This window comes from Corythoichthys intestinalis, chromosome 14, assembly GCF_030265065.1.
Source record: "Corythoichthys intestinalis isolate RoL2023-P3 chromosome 14, ASM3026506v1, whole genome shotgun sequence".
Classification (NCBI taxonomy): domain Eukaryota; kingdom Metazoa; phylum Chordata; class Actinopteri; order Syngnathiformes; family Syngnathidae; genus Corythoichthys; species Corythoichthys intestinalis.
This window is the reverse complement of record NC_080408.1, coordinates 47,443,938-47,465,201: the sequence shown is the minus strand read 5'-3', so window position 1 is coordinate 47,465,201 and position 21,264 is coordinate 47,443,938. Positions and strand designations below refer to the sequence as shown.

The window sequence follows — 21,264 nt, the reverse complement described above, 5'->3', positions numbered from 1 at the left end:
ATTTGTACATGCTACAATATGTGCTTGTCTGTCAATGTTCATTGGAAATGGAAACCTTTTATTTATTTATTATTTTTTTAAGTGTAACTTTCGAATTTTACAGACGCAACTTTTGAGTAAACGTCAACTAAAACTAGATGAAATTAGTCTGAGGTTTCGTCAACAAAAACTCGATGAAGACAAACATATTTTGAAATGGCTAAAATATAACTGAGACTAATAAGTTTTGTCGTCCATAAGACCAAGACGAAAATTAAAGGGCTGCCAAAAACAACACTGCTCACTAGAGCTGGGAATCTTTGGGCACCTAACGATTCGATTACGATTACGATTCAGAGGCTCCAATTCGATTATAAAACGATTATTGATGCACCCCCCTCCTTTATTTTTTATTTTTTAAATTTTTTTTAAAGTTTTGTACATTAGTTCCAAAATTGTTCAAAAATACTCTCAGGCTAAACCAAACTACTATTTCAGTATCAAGTTCGCATATAGCAGTAAACAAATATACAAAAATAACATTAAATAAAAAAACTCCAGTCCCCATTCTGTATCAGCAGCTTTAAACTACATTCAATTAATTTGTTGTGAATCAACCGTTAAAGTTGTTAAAATTGCTCCCGTTATTCCATAATTTCCCTTTTGTCTACTTTCGACAGGTGAAAGTTTTAAAACTATTTTAAAGATAGATTCAAGTCAATATTTTACTGATTTAGGAGTATTTTAGATAAAAAGTTAATTAGGTTTGCTTGGAAGGTTCGCTACAACAGCCTTGCAGGGAAGTGTACTGCTTTAAGATGGCGGCCGTTTACTAACGCCCGCATCTAGCTTTTTGTAGATATGCTGCTTACGCTACCGAATCTATAATGCATCTAGTCCTATGTAAATGATATCTACCGTAACATTATGTGGCTGTACTTTGTAGCAGCTTTTCGGCAGCAGTCAGGTATGTTGTTGTGTTTTTTTATCTCGTGGCATGAGTTGAGCTAGAGCCGTGAGTTGAGCATTGGCATTACCTGAGGGGCCGGGTAATAAGAAGCATGATGTTTAGCTACTCTCGCTCGGTTCCGTCCCGAAGACCGCGCGGCGCGCTGAGTGTGTTGTACTTCCGCTTTACTTGGCATATTTCAATAATCGGAATTTGGATGTTTGTGAATCGTTCTCGAATCTTCCACGGCCGAATCGCGAATAATCTAAGAATCAGAAATTTTGCACACCTCTACTGCTCACCATACGCTGAATCAACCATTTTTAACAACGGCTTCTCCTAAAACTTGACGGCAAATATCCTTGGTCTAGGTTTTTTTATTTTAGCAATACGGTTCGCCACGAGGTATGATGCTCTCAGTGCATTACCTTTTGTTGCCTCGTTTGCTAGCTTTTAGCCACACATTGGGCTCCTCTTCTGGCTCAGCAGGTGGCCTTTTCCCCAAACATCTGTCCAAAGACGTCTGCTTTTCAGTCATCTTCGCTAATGTGTGGGCTTATTATTTCCGGGAACAAATCTGATGTGCTTACTAATTTATCGAGTACAAGCGCACATAGATATAAAAAATAGATGCTAGATAGATGCGAGCTCTAATGGATTTCAATGACGACTTCCTATCCAGTTTTATTATTTTATTAAAACGACCGGAAGAACCCAGTCAGCCATTGCTGAGGTGCGCCGCCTACAGCACTCAGCCAAGAGCTGCTAAAATTACTGTTTACATTGACTGACGCTGGCCTGCTATAGGTGTACAAACACCCCAGTAATGGCAGCCAACCACTAGAGGGCGACGTACACAAATCTCTACACGGATTTGTTAATAGAGTAGACAGGCATGGGATCGGAGAGTGTGTTCCAATTATAGAGGGATCACACTCCTCAGCCTCCCCGGTAAAGTCTATTCAGGGGTGCTGGAGAGGAGGGTCCGTCGGGAAGTCGAATCTCAGATTCAGGAGGAGCAGTGTGAGTTTCGTGGAACAGTGGAACAGTTCTACACCCTCGGCAGGGTCCTTGAAGGTTCATGGGAGTTCGCCCAACCAGGCTACACGTGTTTTGTGGGTCTGGAGAAGGCGTTCGACCGTGTGCCTCGGGGAGTCCTGTGGGGGATGCTCCGGGAGTACGGGGTACCAAGCCCCTTGGTAAGGGCTGTTTGGTCCCTTTACATATGGCAGAGTTTGGTTCGCATTGCCGGCAGTAAGTCGAATTCGTTCGCAATGAGGGTTGGACGCCGCCAAGGCTGCCCTTTGTCACGAATTCTGTTTATACTTTTTATGGACAGAATTTCTAGGCCAGCCGAAGCATTGAGGGGGTCCGGTTTGGTGACCACAGCATTGCATTTCTGCTTCTTGCAGATGTTGTGGTGCTGTTGGCTTCATTAAGCAGTGACCTCCAACTCTCACTAGAGCTGTTCGCAGCCGAGTGTGAAGCAGTTGGAATGAAGATCACCTCCTCCAAATCCGAGACCATTGTCCTCAGTCGGAAAAGGGTGGAGTGCCCTCTCGGGGTCGGGAATGAGATCCTACCCCAAGTGGAAGAGTTCAAGTATCTTGGGGTCTTGTTCACGAGCGAGGGTAGGAGGGAGCGGGAGATCGACTGGCGGATCGGTGGACCGTCTGCAGAAATGCGGACTCTGCACCAGTCTTTATAGTGGTGAAGAAGGAGCTGAGCCAAAAGGCGAAGCTCTCGATTCTGTTCCTACACTCACCTATGGTCAAAAGCTGCGGGTCGTGACCGGAAGAACAACATCCCGGATACAAGCGGCAGAAATGAGTTTCGTCCGCAGGGTGTCCGGGCTCTCCTTAGAGATAGGGTGAGAAGCTCGGTCATCCGGGAGGGACTCAGCATCGAGCCGCTACTCCCCCACGTTGAGAGGAGCCAGCTGAGGTGGCTCGGGCATCTGGTTCGGATGCCTCCTGGACGCCTCCCCGGAGAGGTGTTCTGCGCATGTCCCACCGGCGGGAGGCCCCGGGGACGCGAGGGACACGTTGAAGAGACTATGTCTCTCGGCTGGCTTGGGAACGCCTTGGGATCCCGCCGGAGGAGCTGGTTGAAGTGGCTGGGGAGAGGGAAGTCTGGGCTTTCGACCGAACTTTTGAGTTTGGTTAACAAATTTACTTAGGCTCAGTTTTCAGTCTAAATAGATTGGAGGTCTATCGCGGTCCATGGCAGCCAATGAGTTAATTTATGTAATAACATTAAAGCCAGCCAGTAGGGATATTGTTATGTTGAAGTGTTTACTTGTGGTAAAACACTAATGTTACTGTGTGGTCAATGTAAAATCAACTAATTTCTAAAGCAACTCTGGTCCATATCATGATATAATTTTCCCCCCATATCGCTTAGCACTATTGTAAATCACTTTGGTCTCAGCCTGTGAAAAGTGCTGGCGTCTTGTTAAAAAAACTTGTTGTTTCATCGCACCTGCTGGACAGCGTGACACATCCGCAAGGTCTTAGCTCATGTTACTGGACTATGTGCAAAGCCTGTTATGAAGTAATTAGATAGGTAGGTCCGACCCCTCTGCTATTCAATCACAAAGCCGCTGCTTGGCAAAATTGGCAAATACAATACAAGTGTTCATTTTGACTTACCATGTAGTAGCCAGGAAGCAATTTCTGTAGAAACTCTGCCTCCTTGTGTTGGACTGTTTTTATGATGAACTCATCATCGCGTGTTACGTAGAAAATGGAGCCACTAGCTCCGGGATTGGTCAATTCAATCAATGGCTCATTACATAGAGAATACTGAAAGGGAGAATACAAAAGCAATGGTGTAGAAAAATTACTGGTTGCTGTAATACTGCATCACATTCAAAACTAAAGAAAATGCTGACAAATTCTGTACACTGTCCTGGTTGAGTTTAAAAAAAGGACGCTTTAGCTAAGCTTCCTCTGGCACAGGGATTCAGTGAGAGCTTAAATGCTGCAGCCAAACGCAGCATGCCGTCGCATGTATGCAAGTGTGCATGTGTGATGGCACGTGTTTGTGTCACGTCGGTATGTCAAGTGGCAAGAAGGTGGTTTATTTGATAACTCTGAAGTGTTTAGAAAGAACTTCACACAACCGCAGTATATTTAGCTCATGGCAGAATGAGAGCTATTACCTTGCTATCATGAAATTTATCAGGCGCATCAAAGAAAATTGCATAGATCTCTCAAGTGGGTTAAATGATCAGTTCAAGCCTTGTTAATTGGTGCTTGAAGCAGTAATGATTCATAATCATGTTTTAATACTTGGCCGTGCAACAAATTAGAATGCAGTAAAGATATAAAAACTACAGGCATGACTTTTTCACATTAATTATGATGAATTGCGTACAAAAGATATAAGAAGTGAATACAAATGAACACAATTTAATCACTGAGTAAGTTACATGTAAACTTTGTCTGTTTGCAATTGCACAGTACACTGATTAAATTTCAGATTTTTAAATCATTGTCTGATTAAATATTATGTTCTACTCGATATGTACTTAAAAACTTTAACATATTAAATATTTCAAATATATATTTTTTTTCCTTTTTTTTGCACAAACTGACACATAGGCCTAAATTAGCTTAGCTAACCGCTTGCAAAATCTGATTGTTTCAGCATATTTTAAAAATATAACTTGAATAAAAGTTTGGTTTTGTACAAATTTGTCTTTTGTTTGTACCTTTCGTTGACAATTTTAGATGTTTACAAAGATGGAAACTTTATCCACGCACAACTGTATGGTACACCGATAAAACTGAAGCATACATTAGCTTGGCTAATAGCTACCAAAATCCAATAAAAAAAAAAAAAAATTAAGATTTTATTCATAGTGTGGTTTTGTACTAATATGTCTTTTATTTGTTTGTTTTTTTGACAATTTTTTAGTATGTTCCAATAATGGGAACTTTATCCGTGCACAATTTTACGATGCATCTGACGCACACATTATGCTGGGCTAACTGCTAGCGAAATCTGATTACATAATCGTATTCAAAAATATACTTTGACAAAAAGTGTGGGTTTTTACAAATTTGTCTTGTGTTTATTTGTTTTGTTCGCGATTTTATAGTATGTTCTAAAGATGGAAACTATATCAATGCACAACTTTATGGTACAACCGATTAAACTGAGACATATTGTACATTAATTAGCTTGGCTAACGGCTACTTTATTCAAAGTGTAGGTTTGTACTAACTTGTCTTTGTTTGTTTTGTTAACATTTTTTTTTTCGTTTATTCCAATGATGAAAACTTTTATCTGTACACAATTATACGATACATCAATTGAAATGACATTACATGCATTCACTTGGCTTCTGGCTACTGAAATACCATTTTAAAAAGCAAGCAAAAATATTTCTTTTGCTGCAAATTTGTTCTTTTTTGACCTTCTAAATTTACTGCTATGAAAAAAAGTCTAAATTAATTTCAGGCCTTTGGGTTTTTTACCCTGGCATATAATGATTTTCTTTAGTGTATGATCATATTTCAGTGCCATTGACAGCAATAGACATCCAATCCATTTCGACTGGGACGGGACGAATGAACGAATGTTCATTTGCAGTCTCCCTGTCAAAATGCAATTGGCGTTTATTGTCGTTAATGGCAGCCACGGAGTTAAAAATAGACATTTCTGGTTCTACTCAAACTAAAACAATTACCAGGTAGTCATCCGGTCGGATTCCAAAGAGTTCCCTGAAGTACCGGAAAGCCACAGGGGCATACGTTTTGAACCTGAAGTCTGGAAAGTGGTGGGCTGGTGTGAGGTTGCTACCCTCGCTGCGACAACACAATGAATACAATTAGAAAGTAGTCGAAAGTACACCGTATATGATAGGATGCTACCTAGGGAAGAAGATGCTTTCTACCACGTAGAAGTCCTGCATTAGCACGTCTCGCTCCGGCTTGGAGCTGAGATTGCCAACGGTGTAGCCAATACCGAGTTGGATGGCCCCTTTTAAGGCGGAGGAGGAGGTCTGGGGGCACAAGATAAAAGAACACATGTAGGTGGGAGTGGTCGATGGACTGCTGAAGCCAAGTTTAAGTACTTGAGAAGCAGAAAGAATCCCACACGATCGCAAGTCATACGAAAAGAAATTCAAAGTGTGATAGAGTGTTGAGGGGGGAAAAAATGGTGGTACCTTAAGATTAACGCTGCCATAAACAAATATTTTGATAGCTGATGAATCACTGATTATTTTTTAGACGAGTCAACGGATTTATCCAGTACATAAATCACATTATTTGTTGTTATACATTATCAGATTAATCAGTCTGCTTTTCTAAAAGGCAAGCCATGGCACATTTTTTGGGGCAAAAAACACGGTCACTCAAAGTGCTTTACACCACATTAAAATCAGCAAGAAACAAATGAGAAAAAAAAACAAACTGAGAAACAGAAGTAAAGGTACATATAAAAGGCTCCAGAACTCTGAGAATATTTAGTCTTCCCTTATTTACCGTATTATTTTTTTTATTTTGTTTTATTTTTTTTTTTAATAAATGAGATATTTACTTTTTTCCTTGTTTAATATTAAAATGGAAAAAAAGTGGATAAGTAAGAAAATGTTAACTGGCTGAAAAGAAATAGAGAGTCCTTGTATGGCCGAGTAAAAGCACTGATCTTAATCCCATTGAGATGCTGTGGGGTGACTTGAAACGGGCTGTACATGAAAGAAACCCCTCAAACATCTCACAGCTGAAAGTATTTTGCATTGAGAAGTAGGGCAAACTTTGTTCAGCCCCATGTAAAAGACTGGTAGATGGCTACAAAAAGAGTCTCACTGAAGTTATTTCAGCCAAAGAGGCTAACACTAGCTATTAGGTGGTAGGGTGTCCTACCTTTTTCCTCAGTTAGAATATGCATTTTTGTTGACATATTTGGTTTAATGAGTAAAACAATGTTCATTTTTGTTGTTTGCCTGTAATTAAATCACTTTCTTTTCCAGTGATAAAGAAAAACAAGATCAGACATCAATATGCGAACATTTCTTAATAAAGAACTAAATATTTAATGGGGTGTCCTAATTTTTTCACAAGACTGTATATTGTATTGATTACAAAGATAATCATCGGTTTGCATCGAGGACTACAGAAATCCGTGAACAATAGGGGTGTAACGGTACACAAAAATCTCGGTTCGGTACATACCTCGGTTTTGAGGTCACGGTTCAGTTCATTTTTGGTACAGTAAAAAATCAAAATGCAAAATATAAATGTGCTAGTTGTTTATTACACACCTTTGTGCTTTCAACAATAGGAATATTAGCCTATACAGCTAGAAGCTAGAATTCTGCTCAAAAAGTAGCGGGTATTTAAAGATAAACCACCAACAATTTGCCTTTCGGACCCCGCATATTGGTCAGCTTTCTTTCTGAAAGAAAGAAGAAAAAAGAAGTCCTGTGCTGAAGAGAAAAGCAATCCCAATGACAAAGAGTTTAACATGTATTTTACAAATGAAATGCCTCAATGAATCTTTTTTTTTTCTTATGAACGGTTTTCAAAAGATTTATTGGTGGATTTTCTCAAGCTAAAGCACCACACAGAAATTAATACATTTAATTTTGTAAGCAGGATCTGTGCATTATTCTTATTATTTAATTACAGGTGTTTTAGCTCATTTCAATTTATTTTATTTAAATGGGCTATTATTTATTTTATTATGTGTTTATATTTTATGTTGTATAACTTTAATTCCTATGTGAATATTAGTTCCTACTTGTTTTGTTGTGGTAGGAGGGTTTTGTATTGAGCACGGGGCCGTGTTGGTTATTATTATAGCAGAGAAGACAGCAGTAAATCAACAAAGACAAGCCAACTGTGCCCCGATCTACCACTCTCACAAGAGATCTGATGGACTCAAAAAGTGGGTTACGATTGCATATTAGTTTGAAAATAGACTGGATCCACCATATTTTTACACGAGTGACTTCCGGTCCGCCCAATCCTAGCTACCGGTAGTAGTATTGACACAGGAGGGTCGCGTCTCGCGTCAAATAATAAACTCTGCCGTTCTTTTCGTGTGCGTCGTGTTGAGCCGCTTCAGGGACGCGTCTAACACGCGGCCGCACTGCGACTGGTGTGCATTGGCTGATTGACTTTAACGCCCGCATTTCACTGCGTTCTCGCGGCGGCCACGTTGTCGCGCCATTGACGTTTCTGGGTTATACTGTCCTACCGTGTTGGTCCTCATTATTATAGTAGAGAAGACTGAGTAAATATAATCTACACAAACAAACTGTAACCCGATCGACTCACAGCCTCGAAAAGTAAGGGTTACATTACGTCAGAAACTCGTTCGGTACGCCTCCGTTCCGAACCGAGCACCACGTACCGAAACGGTTCGGTACAAATACATGTACCGTTACACCCTTAGTGAACAATGTTGTGATTAATGGCGTTATAGTATAACGGCGTTTCTAACAGTGTTATATTTTTTCCAGTAGTGAGTAATCTAATTAATTACTTTTCTCATCTTTGCAACACTGGTACTGAGGATGTGAAGGGACACGTTACTACAAATTGGTTGAATGAAGCACGAAATGTCTGATTTTATCACATTTTTGCCTGGGAGAGAGCAGAGCGGGAGGGGGGAGGAAGGAAATGGGTTGTGACGCCATTGCAAACGTGATAATGATTGGCTAGATGGCTCATAGCATTAGCATAGCATTCATGTTCTTGTTAGCATTAGCAATTAGCATGGCGAGCGTCATCTTAAACTCTCAGGCAACTTCTTTTACATACAGTTCTTGGCGTCCAGGTGCAGTGGTGCGGGAAGTGGGGTGCTGAGTGTGCTGCAGCACCCCCTGGTGTTTGGAAGGGAAAAAAGTGCTTTGGTAAATTTTGTTGTTGTTGTTGTTGTTGTTGTTAAATATAAATCAATAAACATATTGAAATAATAGCATATTTAACTTTGGGGATTAAATACATATGTTGAAAAAAATGAACAGCACCATTTCGGGTCCATTTTGCAATAAATTGGAGGAAGCGTGATGTCATCACTCGAGATTAATATGTCAATATTCTTAAAAACAATAGCAGCAGTAACTTTTTTTTTTTTTTTCAGCACAAACGACTTCAAAACTCGCACAAACGAATGACATCTTATATCTATGAATTTGCGTGATTGGGGGGGGGCAACTTTACGGCGGTTCAAAATTGTACACGTAGATCAAACAATAACTGCTCGTAAATAAAAAACCTCGGAACCTTCTTGTATGTTGTCTCTCCTGAAGCATCTACTCTTCTGTGGCCAATTTTCTTCTCATGAGCTTGGCTCGCTCCGAATGGGGACGGCATCTGTTTCCAAAAGATAAGACTTTATTATATTACTTTGAATCTGTTGGGGGTTTTTTTTTGCTACATGGAAAACACAAGATTGTGAAGCAACACTCACCTCTGCTTGACCCTTCTTGGCTGGATCTACAGAGCGAGAAATACAAGGTCACATGATGGTTACATTTAACTCATTGGCCGCACTGACGGCACAAAATGTCCAATCTATTCGAAGTGGGAGAGTGGCAGCAAATAAGCGAACACTCATTCGCAGCCTCCCACTTCATATGGGTTAAACATGTACAAGTGATAAACTTATTTAAAGAGTTTCAATGAAGTTTTTGAGAGCCACATAATTAAACTTCTATCATTGTGAATGATGCTGAAAAGGTGCAAATAAAGAAAGAGCAAAGACCTGGTACGATGTAACAGTCCTCTTCTCTAAAAAATGTATTAATTTCCTTTAATAAAAAATAACTTATTTTATGAATTTATTATTGTTTTCTAAAAGGAAAATTATTTCCCTTTTAATGTATTTAATTGAACTCTTTTAAATATATTTTAGAGATGAAAAACTGTTTTTTAAAAGTTTTTTTAAAATAAATTAAAAAAAAAAAAACAAATCCAGCACTTGATTTTTTTTCAATCGAACGAAAAAAGGAAAATTGTATTTTTTCCCTTTTTAATTATGTTTTAAAATGTATTTTCATATTTTTTCAAGACGAGAATATCTTTTAGTATATAACTTTTGATTAAATGAAAAAAAAAACTGTGCATATTTGATTTATTTAAAATTCTTGAATCTAACGTTTTCTTTATTTTTTAAGCAAATTAATTTTAAAAACAAAAAGGGATTAAAAAACTAATATTTTCTTTAATTCATTTTCTAATAAATAAATAACAAAAAAAAAGGAAACAAAATGACAAATTTGATCTGATTTCTATAGCCTTTGATGAAAGATGAAAAAATGAGGAGAAAGACTATTTTTTTCTATTGTAGTGATTTGGTATTAAATCCAAAAAACAAAAAAAACAAAAAAAAATACAAGAAAAAATTTAAATTAAGTTTCTACATTCTTAATTTTTTTGTCTTTTGTTTTTTTTTTAACTTTTTGGTTTTTTTACATAAAAAATAGACACCAAAATGAATGGGATGTCTATTGCCATCAATGGCAGAAAATAAGTTGTTATACATAGGTGTTGTTTTTAAACTCAACTAAATATGCCTCTACGACTAGAGACACAACAATGTCATATCTTAACTTACCTAGCAGAACAGCAAACGTATTCCAAACAAAAATAAAAGGAAGGCAAGCGGTTACAACGTTAAAGACACAGCAATCAGATGAAAGCCGTTGACACTCTTGAGATTTCTATTCCTGCAAGAATCCCATTGGAACTGAGAAGGTAACAACTCTATTGGATTGGCTTACTCCTTAATCTACCAGTCACCATTTGTTGACGTCTAAAGATCACATCACTAACCAAGCACGCGCAGGGATTAGGAGACGTCACGCTATCTAACAACGAGTACTTGTTAATTAACTCTGTCAATACCATTGAGGATGATCGATGGCCAATCGAAGTTGTGTCCAATCATCCTTCTGCTGTGAATTTAAATCTGTTTATCCCTAGTAGACGTCCAATCCATTTGAACACACATTTAATCATGAAGGCTCAATATACAGTATATGTGGAGTCAGTCTTCAGTCATTGTGATAGAAGGTTAGTAGAGATAATATAGATACAGACAGCATGTGTTGCCTTCATTTTTTGGTCCAATATGGCTCTTTCAGTATTTTGGGTTGCCAACCCCTGGTTTAAGTGGTACAGCAGTGGTCCCCAACCTTTTTTGCACCACGGTCCAGTGTTATGTGGGACTTTTTTTTTCACAGAGCGGCAATATGTAGCAGAAAAATACAGCAAATATAAAATAACACGACGGGGCTGAAAAGGAACGTTAAGTGCAGGAAAAATGTAACTCACCAGATGCTGACTCAACTTGTTTTAACAGTGGCCTCTCCTAAAACTTGACGGCAAATATCCTTGATTGCAGGCATAATAAGTTCTTCTCCAATCGGGAAAGGTTTCTTGGCTTTAGCATTACGGTTCGCGACGATGTATGATCATCTCAGTGCATTAGCTTTTGTTGATGACGATATAACAGCATAATCTGCATGTACACTTTTTGCTGGGGACGGGACATTAATAAAACCAAACATATTTGGTGAATGGGGGTCAGGGCTACATTTCTTACCAATATGGACCTAATTAGTTGATAGGCTAAGTGATTAATGAAAAATAAATCTGTATTGACCTCTACTTACTTTCACGCTGCAAATTTATAACGTCTTATTCTGATAATTTTTGTTAAATCTAGTAAAATAATTTCTCCAACTTTTTTTGAGTGTTAAAGGCTAAAGATTAATGCGTCGGATTATTCCACTTACTTTAAGTAAATATTACTATTTGTTCGTACTGAGCCCATCCGTACATGTAAAAGTTGGTCATTCTTAACCTGAAGCGAGAAAAAAATTCTTTCAAATAATGTTTTAAACAATATTCTTTAATTAAGAACATATCTGACAAACAAGGTTTTCTTTTAAGATTAAAAAAATAATAATAAACACTTTTCGCTTAAAATACGTCTGTTAAGATCATTTTCAGCTAGCTATTTTGAGCATCCTGAAAAGTTGGTAGTGTTATGTCCCTACGGTCCCTATGCAAACCTACGCCCTTGGCTTATTCATTATTCCAGTGTTTAGTCTCTATGCGCGTGAGCAGCTTTGAAGCCTTCATTTTCTCGTTTGCTAACTTTTGGCCACACATTATGTAGAGTGGACTTGGCGTAGGCTCCTCTTCTGACTTCTCAAGTGGCCTTTTCCCAGTGAAAAGCTGTCCAAAGACATGTTGTTTTTTTTTTTACCATAAATGTCGCAATTAGTGCTGTCAGTTCCATCAAAAACCATTACAGCGCTGCTTGTGCTTGTCTACGTGAACCACGTAACCACCTGTGGCAAGATCAGAGAGTGTCACAACTCTCTTTCTGCATGGCTCTGGCCCATATCCAGCAGCAGGCAGCTAACGTTACTGTTTACATTGACTGGCGTTGAGCTGCTACTGAGGTGTGTAAACATCCCAATAATAGCGGCCACCACTAGAGAGCGACATCCACATGTCTCTACTCGGACTAGTCAATGGAGTGGGCAGGCAGATTGGTTTGTCAAGAGGCAAAGGCCATAATGCGGTCATCAATAAATTATTTATTATTTCTTTTTGGCCCGGTAGCATATGCGCCATGGACCTGTACAGGTCCCCGGCCCATTGGTTTGGGACCACTGTGTTACAGCATTGTTCACAGAGTTTCTAATGGGAAACCGTGGCCAGCAGGTCAATATTTTGCGGCCCCATATTAATTGATGTAAAATTGTAGTCTTAGCGTAGCCCCTTTGTATTTTGAAATGGCCAAAAAAGAATATTACGGGTGGGACTAGATTTAAAAATTAATTAAGTTCGCGGCTTTGTAATTAATTAACCTTCATTAATCGCATTGTAATACAGTGGTACCTCTACATACAAAGTTAATTTGTTCCAGGACCTTGTTTGTAAGTCAAAATGGTCGTATATCGAGCAGGATTTTCCCATTAGAATACATTATAATTCCATTAATTCATTACACAGCCCAAAAACCTATACTAAATCCTTAATAAATAATGCTGGTACTATTACAAATGGCAATTACACATAGCAAAACAAACAAATTATTGATGAAAACCGAAATAATAAAATAATCATAATAATAATTCCTGTAATTATGTAACGTATCCGGTTCTAGTGTGGAGGACGTGTTTCGTGTGCTGTACCTGAACGCACAGCGTCGCTGACTTGACAGCGAGGAAGCGGTGCAGTTGAGAGTTTACTTTCACTTTTAATGTTTTGTTGAGAACACCGTCAACTGTGGTGGACAGTAGGCGTGTTGTTTTAGACAAGTTCTAAAATAAATGATAAAAACCTGATGAAGCTGGCGATTTGTTTGGCGATGTTACCACAATAAGAATTGTCACCTTAACTTATAAAGACTGACGAACAGAGGTCGGAGGAGGACCGTGGAGAATGTAGACATTCTACGGCTGTGCTGTTGAGCCAGGTCACGGATGCGCACCCAACGCTCATATTTTTCTATCATTTGCATCTTAATTTCAATGGTAAGCGTCAACTTTTTCCTTGTTTCACCACCTACGCTACCCTCCTTGGGACCTGTTCTGATTTTTCTCACAAGAAAATCCGCCGTGCGTCCGTCTGCGGCGCTTTCATGTCGTCGTATTTCGAGCATGTTGTCGGATGTAGAAACAAATGGCGAGTCAAGTTTTACGTCGGATGTCGAAAAGATCGATTGTCGAAGCGAGGTACCACTGTATCTATCCGAAAAAGCTAAACAAAATTTTACTTCGAAAGTGTTTTAGTATTCACATTGAAATTTTAGAAAGCATTACTTGATGTAGAAATGTTTTAAATTGTATGAATTTGCATTTGGCTATATCACTTGATTGTTCGGATAAAATGATTGCTGAGCCACTCCATCCTCCGAGTGCTAACCCAGAAGAAACAATTTTGTAAATGTTTTGTTATCCGCGTATTTGTGAAAATTAGACTCTGTGTGAATCTAATTGAAGTATTTAAAGGTGCAATTCTATGTAAAGCCATTCACTCAGACTAGCAAATTTGGGGATTAATGCTACAACAAAGCCTGTCAAGCATAACAATGCGGATTAAACCAGGGGCACAGGCACACATACACAAGGAGGATTAGGGTTAAGAAAGAATTTGGTGCCATCATCTTGAAGACAAGAGGAAAAAAATACCTAAAAGGGGCTTGTTTTGACTCTCAGAGGAACTCATTTAAAGCCTTTAAATATCATAGAATAGCAAATACCTACACTGTCGATTCGAAGTGGGAGGGTTGGCAGGGAATGAACGATTGTTCTTTCCCTGCCACCCTCCCAGTTCGAATGCTTTGGACGTCAACTAAACTCATTCAAATTCACAGCAGAAAAATGATTGGACGCTACATGTTGTACATCGATCATCGAAAATCTCACTGAAAAGATTAAATTTTTGTTTGGATCTAAACATCATAAATCTGCCAAGTATACTCTACCATTTTTTTCCCGCTGAGGTTCTTGGAAGCGATATCAACAAGGGATTAGCGTGGGGCTTTATGTTATAATTCCATGTCGCATTACGTAAGGCACTTATCAGATCTGGCAGGGAGGAGGAAAAAGACACGCAAAGATGGGGCGAGCTTGAGGAATTATATCCTACTGCGAGGTGTCAACATGTTTCATGCTACTCTACGTTATCTACACAAGCAAACAACAACCAAGCGGTGATTCTCATGAAGCTAAACTAAACTATGTCTTTGAGACATACGTAGATTAAGATTTTAGGGATATGGTCATGAAAACCTGATATTCATTTTAGTTGAAAGGTGGTTATGTCTATTACGTAGCCCAGTCCACGATTTGTTAAAAAAATAATATATATATATATATTCTTTTTTACTGATTTTAAAGTCGTAAATTCATTACCATAATGCGTCCAAGGTGCTTGGATGCATGCTTTAAGGTTTTCACCTCAATATAGCATCATAAATATTCAATTTCACTTAAAACAAAAAAAACTGTATTTTTTGGACAATAAGTCACAGGTTTTTTTTTTTTATAGTTTGGCGGAGGGTGCGTCTCATACTCTGTATGTGATTATTTACGTCGGGTCGGGCCGACTTCTCTCTCGCTAATTTTTTTAAAATAAATAAATATTCATATATTTATACGAAAACAATGTATGGATGTTAAATAAAATAAATAATTTGGATAAAACAGAGAAGGCGCTGTGCATGCCTGCGCACGTGAACGCAGTGGCTCTCTTTTCAATCTTCCCCTCCCGCGCCATGTGGCACCCTCCGCGAGCATCCTGGTATTTCCTTTTCGATATGGAGCAGCAATAGGAGTGAAAAACAAACTAAAGACAGGGGAATTGAAAAGCAAACAACTGCAGTAGGAGTGGGATATGGAAAGGATTCAAATTGATTGTTGAAGGTGCTATACAGAACCTGTGTCGGCTTATACAAGAAATATATTTAACAAACTTTTCCAGCGTTATTTCGTTGTCTAAATGCATTTATAATGATCATAAAAATATGTAGACTATTAAAATATTGAGAAAACTTTTTTTCTCGTTTTTTCTCTGCCAACTTGAGGAGATTAAAATAAATGTCAAATCCACTATCCGCCTGTTAGAACAGACATGCAAATATAAAAGATATAAATTTTTATTGAATATTCATCTTACAGTCTTGTTTAACTAGGAGAATTCGTAACAAAAGACAGGCTTTAATTTGTTATCATTATGCATATATGTACAGGCATCGTCACAAACGTTATCACACAAAACGCAACCACGCATCGCATCCCTGCATTTCCTCTTTTTCCTGAGTCCTCACAAATAAAACGGGCTCGTGCCTACAAATAAAAGATAAAATTTCGGGGGTTTTCGGGCTCGGGCAAGCAAATCAAGTTAATTGATCGGGCTCGGGCCGCGTCGGGCTTTAATACCAGCAGGCCGATCGGGTCGGGCTGGATTTTTTAGGCCCGATCTAACTTCTAGCGTCATGTAATGTTAGCATACCATACACCTATTCAGCCTGTTGTTCTCTATTGTATTTTAAATTGCCTTTCAAGATGACATGCCTTTTCTTGGTGCTGGATTCTATCAAATAAATTTCCCCCCAAAAATGCGATTTATACTCCAATGCGACTTATATGACATATATGACGATATATGTTTTTTTCCTTATCATTGTGCATTTTTTGGCTGGTGTGACTTATACTCAGGTGCGACGTATAGCCCGAAAAATACGGTACACATCTTTTTAAAACTATAGCCTTTAGCAGATTATATTAAACTATAACGGTTTCATACTTTGTAAAAAAAAATTATATATATTAAAGGAAAATCTAGTGTCCAAGCATGCAGCTTTCATTACTGTTGCACTGGGTTCATGGTGCCGTCATTTTCACAGTGTTCTTTTAAATACAGCTATTCTGACCCATAATGCAACATAAAGAAGGCAAGACAAAAGAGGGCTACAAGGTGCGATTTTTTTTTTTTTTAAATATTAGTCAATTAGATATTTTACTAGAAGTAAAGTATTTTAAAATGTTGTTGAAAAAAAAATGACAGTCATCATAGTATTCTGCGTTTATTTCTTTAGATAGATTTGGTAAATTTCCTTCATTACTGTAATGCAAAGCTATCAAAAGAAAGGTTTTCATAAAGAAGTACAACAAAAGAACAATTGGTTAATTCTGCTACCTTAAATGCTATAAAATGCTTACTATTTTTTTTTTTTGTTTGGTTTTTTTTTTTTTTACAAAGCTTATAACAAATCGTTCAAACACACATTCCCACAAAAAACTGCAAAATATACTTCTGGAAAAAATTCCGAAAGCATAATAGATCATATTAGCTCAAACAAAAATGAACAACCTTATATTGGTCTTAACAGTGAGCAGCTGGATCCAGCCATGGTAGATGAGTTATGTCACATTCACTGTTCCCACCAGAGGGCAGTGTATCCACCCAAATGAATAAAAATAAATGCAAACACTTTCAAAACAAACCATTACAACACCACTCTAATTAAAAGAATTCTCGAAGCAACAAAACTTGATTCAATGCTTTTTTCTAATCTTACAACACGAGTTAAACGATTGATCGTTGCAGCACTAGATGACAGCTTTCAAAACCTAGCAAAATACAACCTTGGTTATTCAAATATGTAAGAAGTAAACATACCATAATGAAATTTTTTGGATATAAGATTTTAATTCTTAGAATGATTCTTTTTCTTACTTTATGTGCAGGTTTATTTGTATTTCGATACACATAAATAACAGTTTTTCACTCTAAATTGCTCCTCACAGTCTTTTGCTTTTATCTTATCACTGATATATCACTGTGTTGCTCTAATCTGTTGCGATGCTAGCATTGTGCTGCTCATTACTAGGTATGTGCCGGTTTCCGTTTTCAAGTTTACTGTGGTATGAAAACGTCACGGTTTCAAAACCACAAGCATTTTCTGTCATGCCGTAGTACGGTATTAGCTGGGGTTGTTCCGATCATGTTTTTTTGCTCCCGATCCGATCCCGATCGTTTTAGTTTGAGTATCTGCCGATCCCGATATTTCCCGATCCGATTGTTTTTTTTTTTGCTCCCGATTCAATTCCAATCATTCCCGATAATTTTTTCCGATCATATACATTTTGGCAATGCATTAAGAAAAAAAAGAATAAAACTCGGACGAATATAAACATTCAACATACAGTACATAAGTACTGTATTTGTTTATTATGACAATAAATCCTCAAGATGGCATTTACATTATTAACATTCTTTCTGAGAGAGGGATCCACGGATAGAAAGACTTGTGACTTTGTATATTGTGACTAAATATTGCCAATTAGGGTATTTGTTGACCTTTCAGTAAATGATACTGCAGCCATTCAACCCAAATGCATGATGGGAAGTGGAACCATGACTGTGCGTAGTGCTACCAATTGATATATGTTCTCTGCGTTGGGAAATAACATAAGGTGTTAAGAAAAAGATCAATTGCTACCTTGCTTCCCCACATTGCTTCCCATGATATTTCTAATCGTAGGGAGAGGGATTGTAAGGCTTTAGCCTATCAAAAAAAGGCTTCAAAGGCTGCCAAAATTCACTCTACTCATTTTACGCTGCCTTTTATCTCTCTAAATGGGTAAAACAGCGCCATTACAGATTGAGCACGACAATGCATGAGTGGGTCGTGCAACGCATTTAATGTGATACATTTTTAAAAAATTAATTACCGCCGTTATCGGGATAAATTTGATAACCCTACATTAAGCCTAAACTAAAGACTAAGGATGAGTGTAACATATTATGTCTGTAACGTTAAATACAATTAGAAAACGATTTAATTAGAAAATATATATATATTAAAAAAAGGGATGGCCGATATTTTTTTGCCGATTCCGATACCTTGAAAATGACGTGGTCGGACCCGATCGATCGGCTCTAGTATTAGCTATTTTTTATGTCCCAAAAATGCAGTGAAACAAACGTGGCAAGAAGCGGCAGCGCTGACCACTCCCCCTCCGGTTGTTGCCCTGCCCTTTATCTGTCGCTGTGCTGTAGAATAGACACAATGGCCGAACACCAAATTGATACGATGGGAGTACTTCGGCTCCCGAAAAGAAAAAGACTGCCGCGGCTTCGAAGGGGAAGGACAGCAGGACCTCCAACATGATTTCACATTTTCGTGACCATCAGCCATCACGTCACACAAAATTTAAAGTAAGTAAACGCTGTAATGAACTTTTTCCACCAGCTACGAGAGTTCATTCGAGCTGGTTCAGTGTTTCTAGCGATGGTAAAACAAATACTATAACATAAGCTTGTTATCGAGGCAGATAACGTGGCTAGTTAGGATGCCAAGAGGGCTAACTAGTTTCCTCTCTACCCTAGATTTGTTAAGTCTTCTCCCATTGTAAACATCATTTCAAAATAACATTTTCATCATACAGCCTGTGGTGTTTATTCTCTCTGGCAACTTTCTGTGTTGAGAGAGGGGTTGAGTGTGTGTATAATGTGTTTAATAATGATACGAGTCATACACACGTGCTCTGTCTCTTAGTCCCTATTAATATTCAACTAATTAATATTAATAGTTAGTGGTATGTGTTTTACATAAAATCATTTAAAGCATATATTATTTGGGCTAAGTCTAGAAGTCACTTTTATTAAAAATATATCAGTTTATTTAATTTAACAATAAATTCATGTTGCTGTTTCAAATTGCAAATATGTTGTGACAAATAAAACAATCCTGTTCAATGGAAAAAAGTTAAATACATATATATACATATAAATATAACTACTAAATTATAAATTCCATTCCAAACTTTAACAGCATTAACCTAGCAAAGAACAGCAGACGTTACAATTGTAAACATTATGCTAAAGTTGCGAAAGTATAAAAATACCAAACAAGTGCACTTACTATAAGCTCATATTGCTGACCATGAATGAAATGCTAGCTACCTAATATGGCTAACTGACTCTAGAAACGATCAGCGGACAATATCAGTTACATTTTTCGTGATGGACCAATCAGTGATCTCCCAAAATCAATTAAATCGTTTGAAAATCAGAAAATCAGTTGGCCAATCGATCAGTGCCCCTTTAGTTTTCATTAAATTGTGAAATGTTTCAGCAACAAAATGGTCAAAAATTATCAAAATTGCTTTGCATGTTATTTACACATAATATCGAATGAAATCGAAGGCCCTTAAATTGAATTAAATTGTAGCCAACTTTGTAATACCAGCAAACATCATATCGCTGTGCAAAGAATTTAATATCGTATCGTAATGAAATTGGTTTCCTTTTGTTTTATTAATATAAGAAATAATAATGAGTACTTTTTTTTTTTTTTAATGAATTTGAGAAGATTCATGATCTATTATTTACGCCCAACAATATCACATTTTGTCAATTCATTTTATCATCAATTAGTTGTAGAAGTTTAAGACTTCATAGGTCAAGCTGCTATTTTTTGTAATAAAATAAGACATTAATAATCATTAAAATGACTAAAAACAAAAATACACTCTGGTTATGACCCTTACTATTGCTGTAAAGTTTTTTTTATTATTATTTTAAATTATAGACTATTGAACTCATTGCCTGCCATTGACAACAATAGACAAAGTTTATTTAAACTGTATAAATAAATAAATAAAGATATATATATTTTTTTTTTAACAAAAAAATTTATATAAAGATATTTTTTAATATAAAATTTACATTTACATATACTTCTTTTAAATTTAAAACATTTTACTTTTTTTTATTTATTTTTTTATTTTATTATTATTAAATTTCAAAGCAATTTGCTCATTGTCTGCCATAACAACGATACACATCCAAATAATTAAAACTGGAAGGACTAGCTGTGCCATTGACGGCGCTATACGTCAAATCCATTTTGACTGGGAGGGCTGCCAGTGATCTCTCCGTCAAAATAGTTTGGACGTCTACCACCGTCGAGTATATAAGGCGCTATACAGCCACTACCAATTCCAAAAAACGTAGTCTAAAATGCACACCTGTGTCAGCCAGATCCAGCTGCAAACTGAGGCCCGCTTCCCCCTCGTTCCTGCGGCCAGATTCCGCAGTCACTCGGTCCATCTCCATGACGTTAGCCCACTTGCCAGACGCCCAAATGCCGTCACATCACCGTCACGGTGCCTTGGCAGGATTATACATTCTACATAACTTCATTAAAAAGTACTGCAATAACACGGAACTAGTAAGCGGTAAGCAGTGAGAGCAAATCGGTGTCATCGTTTCAGCCGCCCCGCTGCTACTGTGCGTCACTTGACTCGCGACGGATGCTCGTGCAGCTACGCAATTACACATCGTGACGTCATTATTTCATGAGAACAAAACCAACCACTCAGATGAAGCATAATCTGCAAATTAGGAGATAACAAATGCATTCTGCGAACATCCATCACGGGAAAATAGAAATTAAGCAAGCACTGATGTAAGTATGAATTCTATCAAGTGGAAAGTAATCAAGTAAAATACTTCGTTACTGTGGTTATGCAGATTTACCGTTTTAATAGTTTTCCAGGTGATTTCGATTTTACTCTCGAATTTTAACCTAATCTGAAATATGTCCTTATAGACTCGTTTATTCATCGTCTGCCATTGAGGATGATAGCCACCTAATCCATTTGAACTGAGGCGAGAAGCAAATGTCATCTTTCAGTTGAGCACTAAACTATTATTGTTATATGAAAGCAGTGGTGGGGTGTAACAAAGTAAATGTACAGTACTTAGTTGCTGTACTTACAGTAGTATGAAAAAGTATATCTGAACCTTTTGGAACTGAAACCACCCAAACATTTATAGGTT

General features: G+C 37.6%; 1 protein-coding gene across 5 annotated transcripts in view; it reads right to left on the bottom strand.

Moving 5' to 3' along the window:
• LOC130929540 (phosphatidylinositol 4-phosphate 5-kinase type-1 gamma-like) overlaps window positions 1-20,846 on the bottom strand; it is a 61,454-nt gene extending 40,608 nt beyond the window's left edge. For 2 of the 5 annotated variants that reach the window (XR_009066914.1, XM_057856753.1), the window contains exons 1-6: window positions 20,451-20,844; window positions 9,359-9,384; window positions 9,172-9,261; window positions 5,809-5,939; window positions 5,625-5,742; window positions 3,580-3,732 (exon numbers count right to left, since the gene is read on the bottom strand). Coding sequence is in view for 4 of the 5 variants with exons in the window: in XM_057856753.1 (XP_057712736.1) it covers window positions 3,580-3,732; window positions 5,625-5,742; window positions 5,809-5,939; window positions 9,172-9,261; window positions 9,359-9,384; window positions 20,451-20,538 (606 nt within the window). In the remaining variant the exon portion in view is untranslated. The other 3 variants (XM_057856752.1, XM_057856751.1, XM_057856754.1) reach the window with 3 other exon arrangements.
• Between the last annotated feature and the right edge of the window lie 418 nt (window positions 20,847-21,264).